This window comes from Nicotiana tomentosiformis, unplaced genomic scaffold (genome assembly GCF_000390325.3).
Source record: "Nicotiana tomentosiformis unplaced genomic scaffold, ASM39032v3 Un00004, whole genome shotgun sequence".
In the NCBI taxonomy this organism is placed as follows: domain Eukaryota; kingdom Viridiplantae; phylum Streptophyta; class Magnoliopsida; order Solanales; family Solanaceae; genus Nicotiana; species Nicotiana tomentosiformis.
Window position 1 is genome coordinate 207,731 of NW_027174563.1, and position 13,097 is coordinate 220,827.

At 29.5% G+C, this 13,097-nt stretch overlaps 1 protein-coding gene across 1 annotated transcript; it reads left to right on the top strand.

The window, feature by feature from the left end:
* Positions 1 to 7,712: 7,712 nt before the first annotated feature.
* Positions 7,713 to 9,292, top strand: LOC138903811 (uncharacterized). Its single transcript, XM_070192380.1, has one exon. The coding sequence runs from the start codon at positions 7,744 to 7,746 to the stop codon at positions 8,995 to 8,997; it is 1,254 nt and encodes a 417-aa protein (XP_070048481.1). The 5' UTR covers positions 7,713 to 7,743; the 3' UTR covers positions 8,998 to 9,292.
* Positions 9,293 to 13,097: the final 3,805 nt, after the last annotated feature.

A 13,097-nucleotide genomic window follows, 5' to 3' on the forward strand; every position in this document is an offset into this window, starting at 1 on the left:
ATGGTAATGGTAATTGTTCTGTTGGCAGGTAGAATTGGAAAATGAAATTTAAGGATGCTACCTCTGCTGCTCAAGCAGCGGCTGAGTTTGCAGAACATGCAAGCCTAGCTGCCAGAGCTGTTATAGAACTTTCAAGGGAATATTATTTTGATGATGGTAGTTCATGCCACTTAGGTTTCAAAGATGAAAGGTTGGAACATGGGCAATCATTTCTTGGAGGTGGTAGTAGTAATTTTTCTGTTGGCAGGCAGAATTGGAACATGAAATTTAAGGATGCTACCTTTGTTGCTCAAGCAGCGGCTGATTTTGCAGAACATGCAAGCCTAGCTGCCAGAGCTGTTGTATAACTTTCAAGGCAATATTGTGTTGATGATGGTGGTCCATGCCACTTAGGTTTCAAGGATGAAAGGTTGGAACATGGGTAATCATTTCCTAGAGATGGTTATTTTTCTGTTGGCAAGCAGAATTGGAATATGAAATTTAAGGATGCTACCTCTGCTGCTCAAGTAGCGGCTGAGTTTGCAGAACATGCAAGCCTATCGGCCAGAGCTGTTATAGAACTTTCAAGGCAATATTATTTTTATGATGGTAGTTCATGCCACTTAGGTTTCAAAGATGAAAGATTGGAACATGCGCAATCATTTCCTGGAGGTGGTAGTCGTAATTTTTCTGTTGGCAGGCAGAACTGGAACATGAAATTTAAGGATGCTACCTTTGTTGCTCAAGCAGCGGCTGATTTTGCAGAACATGCAAGCCTAGCTGCCAGAGCTGTTGTAGAACTTTCAAGGCAATATTGTGTTGATGATGGTGGTTCATGGCACTTAGGTTTCAAAGATGAAAGGTTGGAACATGGGAAATCATTTCCTGAAGATGGTAATTGTAATTTTTCTGTTGGCCAGTAGAATTGGAACATGAAATTTAAGGATACTACCTCTACTGCTCAAGCAGCGGCTGAGTTTGCAGAACATGCAGGCCTAGCTCCCAGAGCTGTAGTAGAACTTTCAAGGCTATATTGTGTTGATGATGGTGGTTCATGCCATTTAGGTTTCAAGGATGAAAGGTTGGAACATGGGCAATCATTTCCTAGAGATGGAAATGGTAATATTTTTGTTGGCAGGCAGAATTGGAACATGAAATTTAAGGATGCTACCTCTGCTGCTCAAGCAGCTACTGAGTTTGCAGAACATTCAAGCCTAGAAGCCATAGATATAGTAGATCTTTCAATGCAATATTGTGTTGTTGATGGTAGTTCATGCCATTTAGGTTTCTAGGATGAAAGGTTGGAACATGGGAAATCATTTCCTGGAGATGGTAAATTTTTTATTGGAAGGTAGAATTAGAACATGAAATTTAAGGATGCTACCTTTGCTGCTCAAGCAGCGGCTGAGTTTGCTGAACATGGTGGCCTAGCGGCCAGAGCTGTTGTAGAACTTTCAAGGAAATATTGTGTTGATGATGGTGGTTCATGCCACTTAGGTTTCAAGGATGAAAGGTTGGAACATGGGAAATCATTTCCTGTAGATGGTAATGGTAATTTTTCTGCTGCGAGGCAGAATTGGAACATGAAATTTATGATGCTACCTCTGCTGCTCAAGCAACGGCTGAGTTTGCAGAACATGCAAGCCTAGCTGCCAGAGCTGTTGTAGAACTTTCTAGGCTATATTGTGTTGATGATGGTGGTTCATGCCACTTAGGTTTCAAGGTTGAAAGGTTGGAACATGGGCAATTATTTCCTGGAGATGGTAATGGTAATTTTTCTGTTGGCAGGTAGAATTGGAAAATGAAATTTAAGGATGCTACCTCTGCTGCTCAAGCAGCGGCTGAGTTTGCAGAACATGCAAGCCTAGCTGCCAGAGCTGTTATAGAACTTTCAAGGGAATATTATTTTGATGATGGTAGTTCATGCCACTTAGGTTTCAAAGATGAAAGGTTGGAACATGGGCAATCATTTCCTGGTGGTGGTAGTAGTAATTTTTCTGTTGGCAGGCAGAATTGGAACATGAAATTTAAGGATGCTACCTTTGTTGCTCAAGAAGCGGCTGATTTTGCAGAACATGCAAGCCTAGCAGCCAGAGCTGTTGTAGAACTTTCAAGGCAATATTGTGTTGATGATGGTGGTTCATGGCACTTAGGTTTCAAATATGAAAGGTTGGAACATGGGAAATCATTTCTTGGAGATGGTAATTGTAATTTTTCTGTTGGCCAGTAGAATTGGAACAAGAAATTTAAGGATGCTACCTCTACTGCTCAAGCAGCGGCTGAGTTTGCAGAATATGCAGGCCTAGCTCCCAGAGCTGTTGTATAACTTTCAAGGCAATATTGTGTTGATGATGGTGGTTCATGCCACTTAGGTTTCAAGGATGAAAGGTTGGAACATGGGCAATCATTTCTTGGAGATGGTAATTTTTCTGTTGGCAAGCAGAATTGGAACATGAAATTTAAGGATGCTACCTCTGCTGCTCAAGCAGCAGCTGAGTTTGCAGAATATGCAAGCCTAGCTGCCAGAGCTGTTGTTGAACTTTCAAGGCAATATTGTGTTGATGATGCTGGTTCATGCCACTTAGGTTTCAAGGATGAAAGGTTGGAACATGGGCAATCATTTCCTAGAGATGGTAATTGTAATATTTTTGTTGGCAGGCAGAATTGGAACATGAAATTTAAGGATGCTACCTCTGCTGCTCAAGCAGCGGCTGAGTTTGCAGAATATGCAGGCCTAGCTGCCAGAGCTGTTGTAGATCTTTCAATGCAATATTGTGTTGTTGATGGTAGTTCATGCCATTTAGGTTTCCAGGATGAAAGGTTGGAACATGGGCAATCAATTCCTGGAGATGGTAAATTTTCTATTGGAAGGTAGAATTAGAACATGAAATTTAAGGATGCTACCTATGAAAATCAAGACGGATTAAAAATTAAAATAATATTTTCAAACTTAGGTAGAAGATATAAAAAAATAGGAGACCAATTATACTTAATGATAGAAAAAGAAACAGCAAGATTAGAAGATAGCCTAACAGCTATGACTAGAATAAGTAGAGAAAATGAAGAAATCGATAAGAAAAAAGAAATCGAAATCATTAAAAAACAAGCAACCAAAGAAATACAACAATTGGAAGAAACTAAAAACATAAGAATTATAGCATTAGAAAAAGAATTAAACATGTTAAAAGCAATATATGAAAACAAACAAAGAGAAAAGAATAAAGAAATAGAATTAACAGATGAAATAAATAAATTTAAACAAATATTACAACCAGAAGAAATTCCTAGAATTGAAGAAATAGATAAAATAGATACAGGTGACAATATAGATGACCAAAAATCAGAATCAAGTGAAATAAGTGAAACATATACAGAACTTCTAGAAAATATAGAAAAAATAAAAAATGTAGAAATAAACACAGGAGATGTAAATATGGATGAAAAGCCGAGTACATCGGGTGTAAAAAATCCGAAAGGATTATACCCAAATTATTATACAGCTAACTATGAACAATCTGATAGATATGATACACTATGGAATAGTAGGTTAAATAAAAAATGGACACCAAAACCAATATCTGAACAATATAACTTTTTAGATTTAGATTGCGTAGCTGATATAAATAAAACAATCCAACTATGGATAGGATTTTTATCTAAGCAATTAGTAGATAATAAAATAGGAATGACTGAAACACCAGGATACATAGAAAGAACACTTATAGGAACCGTAAAATTATGGTTACACAATCTAACAAGAGAAAGTATAGATACCTTAAGAAGCAATAAAAAATTTAATGGTGAAATAGCAACAACAAATATAGAAATATTATACAAATATGAAATAGCCATAAGAAATGAATTTAGTAGTATGACTACAGAAATTGAAGAACAAAATAAAGAAAAACAAACAAATAGAAATCTAATAACAAAATTAGCAATATGTAATATGTGCTATATAGATGAATATACTTGTGCATTTAGAGAATATTACTATAAAGGAACATATAATACAGAAGAAAGTAAAGAAATAAGAAAATTATATTTCACAAAATTACCAGAACCTTTTAATTCTAAAATAATAAAAGAATGGAATGAAGCAGGATTAACAGATACTTTAGGAGCTAGAATAAAATTCCTACAACAATGGTTTGTACAATTATGTGAAAAATATAAAGAAGAAACAAAAATGGAAAAAATATTAATAAAAAACTTAAGATGTTGTAAAAATAAAACAGCACCACAATTTGGATGTACAGATAAATATTATAATAAAAAATGGAAAACAAAGAAATATAATAGATATAAGTCAAAATATAAAAATAAAAAACCAAGAAAAAGATATTATGTAAAAAACTATCAGAATAAAAGACCATTTAGACCAAAAAAGAAACTAACAGAATGTACTTGTTATAACTGTGGAAAATTAGGACATATAGCTAAAGACTGTAAAGCACCTAGAAACCTAAAGAAAAAACAAATAACTGAAATCGTAATTGATAATGAAGAATATATGCAAATGGAATATATAGATTACGAACTAGATAGCGAAGACAGTGTGTATGAAATATCAGACATAGAAGATGAAATAGAAGAAGAAATAGGAAATGAAATAACAAAAGAAGATGATGAAACCTAATGACTGAAAAAGAAATAGAAGTAATAAGACGAGAAGAATATAAAGATGAAGAATCATCAGAACAAAAAATTATATTTGATAATAATATTTTTGAACAAATAAAAGGAAAAGAGTTAGACCTTAGTGTTGAAAAAATATTTGAAGTACCTACAATAAAAAATTGGTTCAAAAGACAAAGAGAAGAATACTACGTAGTTAGTCAAAAAGAACATATAATTGACTGTAAATATACAAAAGGAAAAGCTAAAATACCAATAATAAATAAAAGAATAATAAATAAAGAAATACAAGATATAAAGGCAAAAAACCCAATTAAATATGTACACCTAGGAGGAACTGAAATATTAATAAAAGCATGTTTTAGAGAAGGAATAGATACCCCTATAGAAATATATTTAGCAGATGATAGGATAATCCAACCTATAGAAAAAAGCATAATAAGTGCAATAAAAGGAAATCTCATATACCAAAAATTTAAATTCATAATAAGTGCCAATTATTCAATAGCAATAAACGATAGGAATATAGATAAATCATTAGTATTATACTGGAAAATGTCAGGAATAGAATTAACACCTGGAAGTAAGATATTTACAGCTAGATGTAAAAACTTATACGTTTTAACAACAAAACATAAAATAGCAGCAAAAAATAAAATTAATAAAATAAAAATAGAAAATCCATTTGAAAGAATAGTTACAGTTATTGATAATAATGAATATAGTTATAAAGAAATTGACATGGAAGAAGACTTAGAAATAGTAAAAGAAAGATTAAGTACATCAAGTATACCAAACCAATTAACTTATGAAACACCAACATCATCAAGGATAAGTACATCAAGAAGGGAATATATAATCCCAAAAAACTTAATAAGAAACACAAAAGAAAAAATAAATCCATACCATTACTATATAACTGGAATCATGGAACAAAGAAAATATCAAATATTAATAAATACAGGTCAAGAAGAAAACTATATCACAAGAGAATTAGTAACAGAAACTGAAATAATAACTACTGAACAACTATGCCCAGAATTACCTAAAGAATTAATAATAAATGAAGAAATAACAGAAAAAGAAATAATTATTGGAGGAATACCCTTGATAATACAATTTAAAATATATCAAGAAAATGAAAACGAAAACATTACATTAGGAATAAAATGGTTAGAAAAAGTAAAACCATACAATCTAGGAGATAAACAATTAACCATAACATACAAAGATAAGAAAATAATAATAAAAAGAACAGAAGAATGAAAATATATATACTCGCAAAAATCATAGTAGAAGGATATTATAATAGATACTATACACCAATGATAGATACAGGAGCAGAAGCTAGCATATGTAAATATAATTGTTTACCAACAGATAAATGGGAAAAATTAAAAACACCTATGGTAGTAACAGGATTTAATAATGAAGGTAGTATGATTAACTACAGAGCCAAGAATATAAAAATACAAATATGGGATAAAATATTAACTATAGAAGAAATATATAACTTTGAATTCACTACAAAGGATATATTATTAGGAATGCCATTTTTAGATAAACTATACCCACATATAATAACAAGGACACACTGGTGGTTTACCACACCATGTAAAAACAAAGTAGGAGCAAAAAGAGTAAATAATAAACAAAGAAAAAATACAGAATGGATAAAAGGAAGTGAAAAAATCACACAAAAATTAGAAAATATAAGTAAAAATATAACTACTCAATTAGAAATTATTATATTTACAATAGACAAAGTAAAAATAATCCAGAATGAATTAGAAAAATTATATAATGATAACCCTCTAAAAGGATGGAATAAACATAAAACAAAAATAAAAATAGAATTAATAGAAGAAAACAGTATAATAACACAAAAACCTTTAAAATATAACTTTGATGACTTAGCAGAATTTAAAATGCATATAAAAGAATTGTTAGATAACAATTACATACAAGAAAGTAATAGTAAACATACAAGTCCAGCATTTATAGTAAATAAACATAGTGAACAAAAAAGAGGAAAAAGTAGAATGGTTATAGATTACCGAAACTTAAATGCAAAAACTAAAACATATAATTACCCAATACCTAATAAGATATTAAAAATAAGACAAATCCAAGGATATAATTACTTCAGTAAATTTGACTGTAAATCAGGATTTTACCATCTAAAACTAGAAGATGAATCTAAAAAACTAACAGCATTTACAGTACCACAAGGATTTTATGAATGGAATGTTTTACCATTTGGATATAAAAATGCACCAGGAAGATACCAACATTTTATGGATAATTATTTTAACCAACTAGAAAATTGTATAGTATATATAGATGATATACTACTATATTCAAGAACACAAGATGAACATATAAGATTATTAGAAAAATTCATACATATTATAGAAAACTCTGGCATAAGCTTAAGCAAAACCAAAGCAGAAATTATGAAGAATCAGATAGAATTTTTAGGTATACAAATAGATAAAAATGGAATAAAAATGCAAACACACATAGTACAAAAAATAATCAATCTTGATGAAAACATAGATACAAAAAAGAAATTACAATCATTTTTAGGATTAGTAAACCAAGTAAGAGAATATATACCTAAATTAGCAGAAAACCTAAAACCTCTACAGAAAAAACTAAAAAAGGATGTAGAATATGGGTTCGATGAAAAAGATAAGGAACAAATAAGGAAGATTAAAATATTGTGTAAGAAACTACCAAAATTATACTTCCCAGATGAAAATAAGAAATTTACTTATATTGTAGAAACAGATTCGAGTAATCATAGTTATGGAGGAGTTCTTAAATATAAATATGATAAAGAAAAAATAGAACATCATTGCAGATATTATTCAGGATCTTATACTGAACCACAAGAAAGATGGGAAATAAATAGAAAAGAATTATTTGCATTATATAAATGTTTATTAGCATTTGAACCATATATAGTTTACAACAGATTTATTGTAAGAACAGATAACACCCAAGTTAAATGGTGGATAACCAGAAAAGTACAAGATTCAGTTACAACAAAAGAAATACGCAGACTGGTATTAAATATATTAAACTTTACATTTACAATTGAAATAATCACTACTAACAAGAATGTTGTTGCAGATTATTTATCAAGACAAAGCTACCCAAACTGAACCAGATAATACAATGGAAAATCTACTCTTAGCTATGACTACACTTTGTAAAAAAGTGGAAAGCATAGAAGAAGAGATACAGATATTAAAGAAAACAGCTAGTGGTCAGCAGCATGACTTGAAAAATGCGGAGATAAGACGATCGGAAGTCTCTAAAATTCCAGAGCTAGAAGGTGACGTTGAGAAACACCTAAAAACTCATAACAGTTTGTTAAATGCAGTTGCAGGAAGCAGCACAGCTAGCAGTTCATCTGCAAAGAAAAAGGAAGAAATCAAACCTAGATATACAAATACAAATATGAACAATTTATTTTCAAAACCATTCATACAGAAAAATATCCAAAATACCCAGAAAGAAATATTCCTACCACCACAGATAAACACCTACAAAGAAAGCCTAAACCAAGCCAAAAAGACATACAACCATATAACCCGTACATATATAGACAACATATATAAAATACAAAACTTCCTAAACAAAAATCCAAGATCCCAAACTACCCAAAATCCAGATGAAGATTATATTACTCATTATCTAACAGGATATAATAAACTAATAGCATTACCAAATACAAATGCAAAACTAGTAGCCACTTGCTACAATTACGGATTACTAGATACAGTATATACACAGACAGGACAAGAAATAGCTACCATACCAGAAGTATACAGAGCATTTATGCAGTACAAAAGAATAACCAAAGGAACATTATTCTATATACGATTCTATTCAGCTACAGCAGAGATACTATATGAAGAAATAAAACCCATCATACAAGTTATCAAGATCGGACTTACAAGGGAGATGCTAGTACCAGAAAAAATAGAAGAACAAGAAGAGATAGAAAAAATAAATATTCCAGACTTTTATGCAAATAAAAGGATTATCGGAATATCCACTATACTAAATGAACTAGCAAACAACTACCTAAACCAGAATGCTATTTGGAGTTATTATTCAAGAGAACAGACAATGATATATTCAAACTGCAGAGAAATACGAGAACCAGATATGGAAGAATTAAGACAATGGGTCTTGAGTCTTTTGAAGCCAGAACAATCTACAACCACAAGAGCTATAAGGACAAATTTTATTTCTCCAGAATTATTAACAAGATATTGCAAGTTAATCAGTCACAAATATCCAGATCACATATGCTCAAAATGCAAAGGAGAAGATAATATTGTTCCAGACGTACAACTGGAATAAACAAGAAGAAGATTACTGAAGAAGAAGACGACAAGCTAGACAAAGAAATATGGCAGACAAAATAATATGAAAGAGATATTAGATTCCTTTCTTTTCTTTATGTTATTTTGTTTTTTGTAAAAAGTCGTAAAGTAAATAGTAAGAGTCAGTTTTCATGAACAGTAAAGGTCGTTCATGAATAGTAAGAGTCAAGAGTCAGTTTTCATGAACAGTAAAGGTCGTTCATGAATAGTAAGAGTCAAGAGTCAGATTCATGAACAGTAAAGGTCGTTCATGAATAGTAAAAGTCATTTTGTAATATTATAAATAAGTCTTTCGTTTATGAAATAAAACAGGCTACATCTTCAGGCCAAGGGCTTCTCTCTCCTCTCTCTTCTCTTCTCACAAGAAATACTTACAGATAAAATACAGGAGAGCTATGGAAGATAAGCAAGCTATGAATCAGCAAGAAAATATGAAAGATCAACAAGAAGACACCAAGAATCTACAAAAACAGGTATGTAACACTATGAACATGAGTAGCTAAACTAGTATATTCCTGATAATCTCTTACATGTAGATTATAATTATCCATCATATAAATTTTTCTTTTGTATTTTTTATTAGATTATTTGGGATTATATAATCTCTTCTTGATGTACTTATTCTCGATGATGTTGGTGTTTCATAAGTTAATTGGTTTGGTATACTTGATGTACTTAATCTTTCTTTTACTATTTCTAAATCTTCTTCCATATCAATTTCTTTATAACTATATTCATTATTGTCAATAACTGTAACTATTCTTTCAAATGGATGATTAAAATAACTTATTATAATATGATGAAAATCAGTTACCCTAACTACCATGCCATAGATTAAAAAATGAACAAAGAAGAATTTGCAATAGATGAAAAAACCTATGAAAATCAAGACGGATTAAAAATAAAAATAATATTTTCAAACTTAGGCAGAAGATATAAAAAAATAGGAGACCAATTATACTTAATGATAGAAAAAGAAACAGCAAGATTAGAAGATAGCTTAACAGCTATGACTAGAATAAGTAGAGAAAATGAGGAAATTGATAAGAAAAAAGAAATTGAAATTATTAAGAAACAAGCAAGCAAAGAAATACAACAATTGGAAGAAACCAAAAATACAAAGATTATGGCATTAGAAAAAGAGTTAAATATGTTAAAAGCACTATATGAAAACAAGCAAAGAGAAAAGAATAAAGAAATAGAATTAACAGATGAAATAAATAAATTTAAACAAATATTACAAACAGAAGAAACCCTCAGAATTGAAGAAATAGATAATAATATAGATGACCAAGAGTCAGAATCAAGCGAAATAAGTGAAACATATACAGAACTTTTAGAAAATATAGAAAAAACAAAAAATGTAGAAGTAAATACAGGAGATGTAAAAATGGAAGAAAAACCTAGTACATCAGGTGTAAAAAATCCAAAAGGATTATACCCAAATTATTATACAGCCAATTATGAACAACATGATAGATATAATACACTATGGGATAGTAGATTAAATAAAAAATGGACACCAAAACCAATATCAGAACAATATAACTTTTTAGATTTAGATTGCGTAGCAGATATAAATAAAACAATCCAACTATGGATAGGATATGTATCTAAACAATTGGTAGATAATAAAATAGGAATGACAGAAACACCAGGATATATAGAAAGAACACTTATAGGAACGGTAAAATTATGGTTACAAAATTTAACTAGAGAAAGTATAGATACCTTAAGAAGCAATAAAAAATTTAATGGTGAAATAGCAACAACAAATATAGAAATATTATACAAATATGAAATAGCTATAAGAAACGAATTTAGTAGCATGACTACAGAAATTGAAGAACAAAATAAGGAAAAACAAATAAATAGAAATCTAATAACAAAATTAGCAATATGTAATATGTGTTATATAGACGAATATACTTGTGCATTCAGAGAATATTATTATAAAGGAACATATAATACAGAAGAGAGCAAAGAAATAAGAAAACTATATTTCACAAAATTACCAGAACCTTTTAATTCTAAAATAATAAAAGACTGGAATGAAGCAGGATTAACAGATACTTTAGGAGCTAGAATAAAATTTCTACAACAATGGTTTGTACAAATATGTGAAAAATATAAAGAAGAAGCAAAAATAGAAAAAACATTAATAAAAAACCTTTAAGATGTTGTAAAAATAAAACAGCACCACAATTTGGATGTACAGATAAATATTATAATAAAAAATGGAAAACAAAGAAATATAATAAATACAAGTCAAAATATAAAAATAAAAAACCAAGAAAAAGATATTATGTAAAAAATTATCAGAATAAAAGACCATTTAGACCAAAAAAGAAACTAACAGAATGTACTTGTTATAACTGTGGAAAATTAGGACATATAGCTAAAGACTGTAAAGCACCTAGAAACTTAAAGAAAAAACAAATAACTGAAATCATAATTGATGATGAAGAATATATGCAAATGGAATATATAGACTATGAACTAGATAGTGAAGATAGTGTATATGAAATATCAGATATAGAAGATGAAATAGGAGATGAAATAACTAAAGAAGATGATGAAACCTAATGACTGAAAAAGAAATAAAAATAATAACACGAGAAGAATATAAAGATGAAGAATCCTCAGAACAAAAGATTATATTTGATAATAGTATATTTGAACAAATAAAAGGAAAAGAATTAGACCTCAGTGTCGAAAAAATATTTGAAGTACCTACAATAAAAAATTGGTTCAAAAGACAAAAAGAAGAATACTACGTAGTTAGCCAAAAAGAACATATAATTGACTGTAAATATACAAAAGGAAAAGCCAAAATACCAATAATAAACAAAAGAATAATAAACAAAGAAATACAAGATATAAAGGCAAAAAACCCAATTAAATATGTACACCTAGGAGGAACTGAAATATTAATAAAAGCATGTTTTAGAGAAGGAATAGATACCCCTATAGAAATATATTTAGCAGATGATAGAATAATCCAACCTATAGAAAAAAGCATAATAAGTGCAATAAAAGGAAATCTTATATACCAAAAATTTAAATTCATAATAAGTGCCAATTATTCAATAGCAATAAACGATAGGAATATAGATAAATCATTAGTATTATACTGGAAAATGTCAGGAATAGAATTAACACCTGGAAGTAAGATATTTACAGTTAGATGTAAAAACTTATACGTTTTAACAACAAAACATAAAATAGCAGCAAAAAATAAAATTAATAAAATAAAAATAGAAAATCCATTTGAAAGAATAGTTACAGTTATTGATAATAATGAATATAGTTATAAAGAAATTGACATGGAAGAAGACTTAGAAATAGTAAAAGAAAGATTAAGTACATCAAGTATACCAAACCAATTAACTTATGAAACACCAACATCATCAAGGATAAGTACATCAAGAAGGGAATATATAATCCCAAAAAACTTAATAAGAAACACAAAAGAAAAAATAAATCCATACCATTACTATATAACTGGAATCATGGAACAAAGAAAATATCAAATATTAATAAATACAGGTCAAGAAGAAAATTATATCACGAGAGAATTAGTAACAGAAACTGAAATAATAACTACTGAACAACTATGCCCTGAATTACCCAAGGAATTAATAATAAATGAAGAAATAACAGAAAAAGAAATAATTATTGGAGGAATACCTTTGATAATACAATTTAAAATATATCAAGAAAACGAAAACGAAAATATTACATTAGGAATAAAATGGTTAGAAAAAGTAAAACCATACAATCTAGGAGATAAACAATTAACCATAACACACAAAGATAAGAAAATAATAATAAAAAGAACAGAAGAATGAAAATATATATACTCGCAAAAATCATAGTAGAAGGATATTATAATAGATACTATACACCAATGATAGATACAGGAGCAGAAGCTAACATATGTAAATATAATTGTTTACCAACAGATAAATGGGAAAAATTAAAAACACCTATGGTAGTAACAGGATTTAATAATGAAGGTAGTATGATTAACTACAGAGCCAAGAATATAAAAATACAAATATGGGATAAAATATT

Excerpts from the sequence above, each read along its gene's own strand:
- LOC138903811 (XM_070192380.1), top strand. The coding sequence starts at position 7,744 with ATGTTGTTGCAGATTATTTATCAAGACAAAGCTACCCAAACTGAACCA.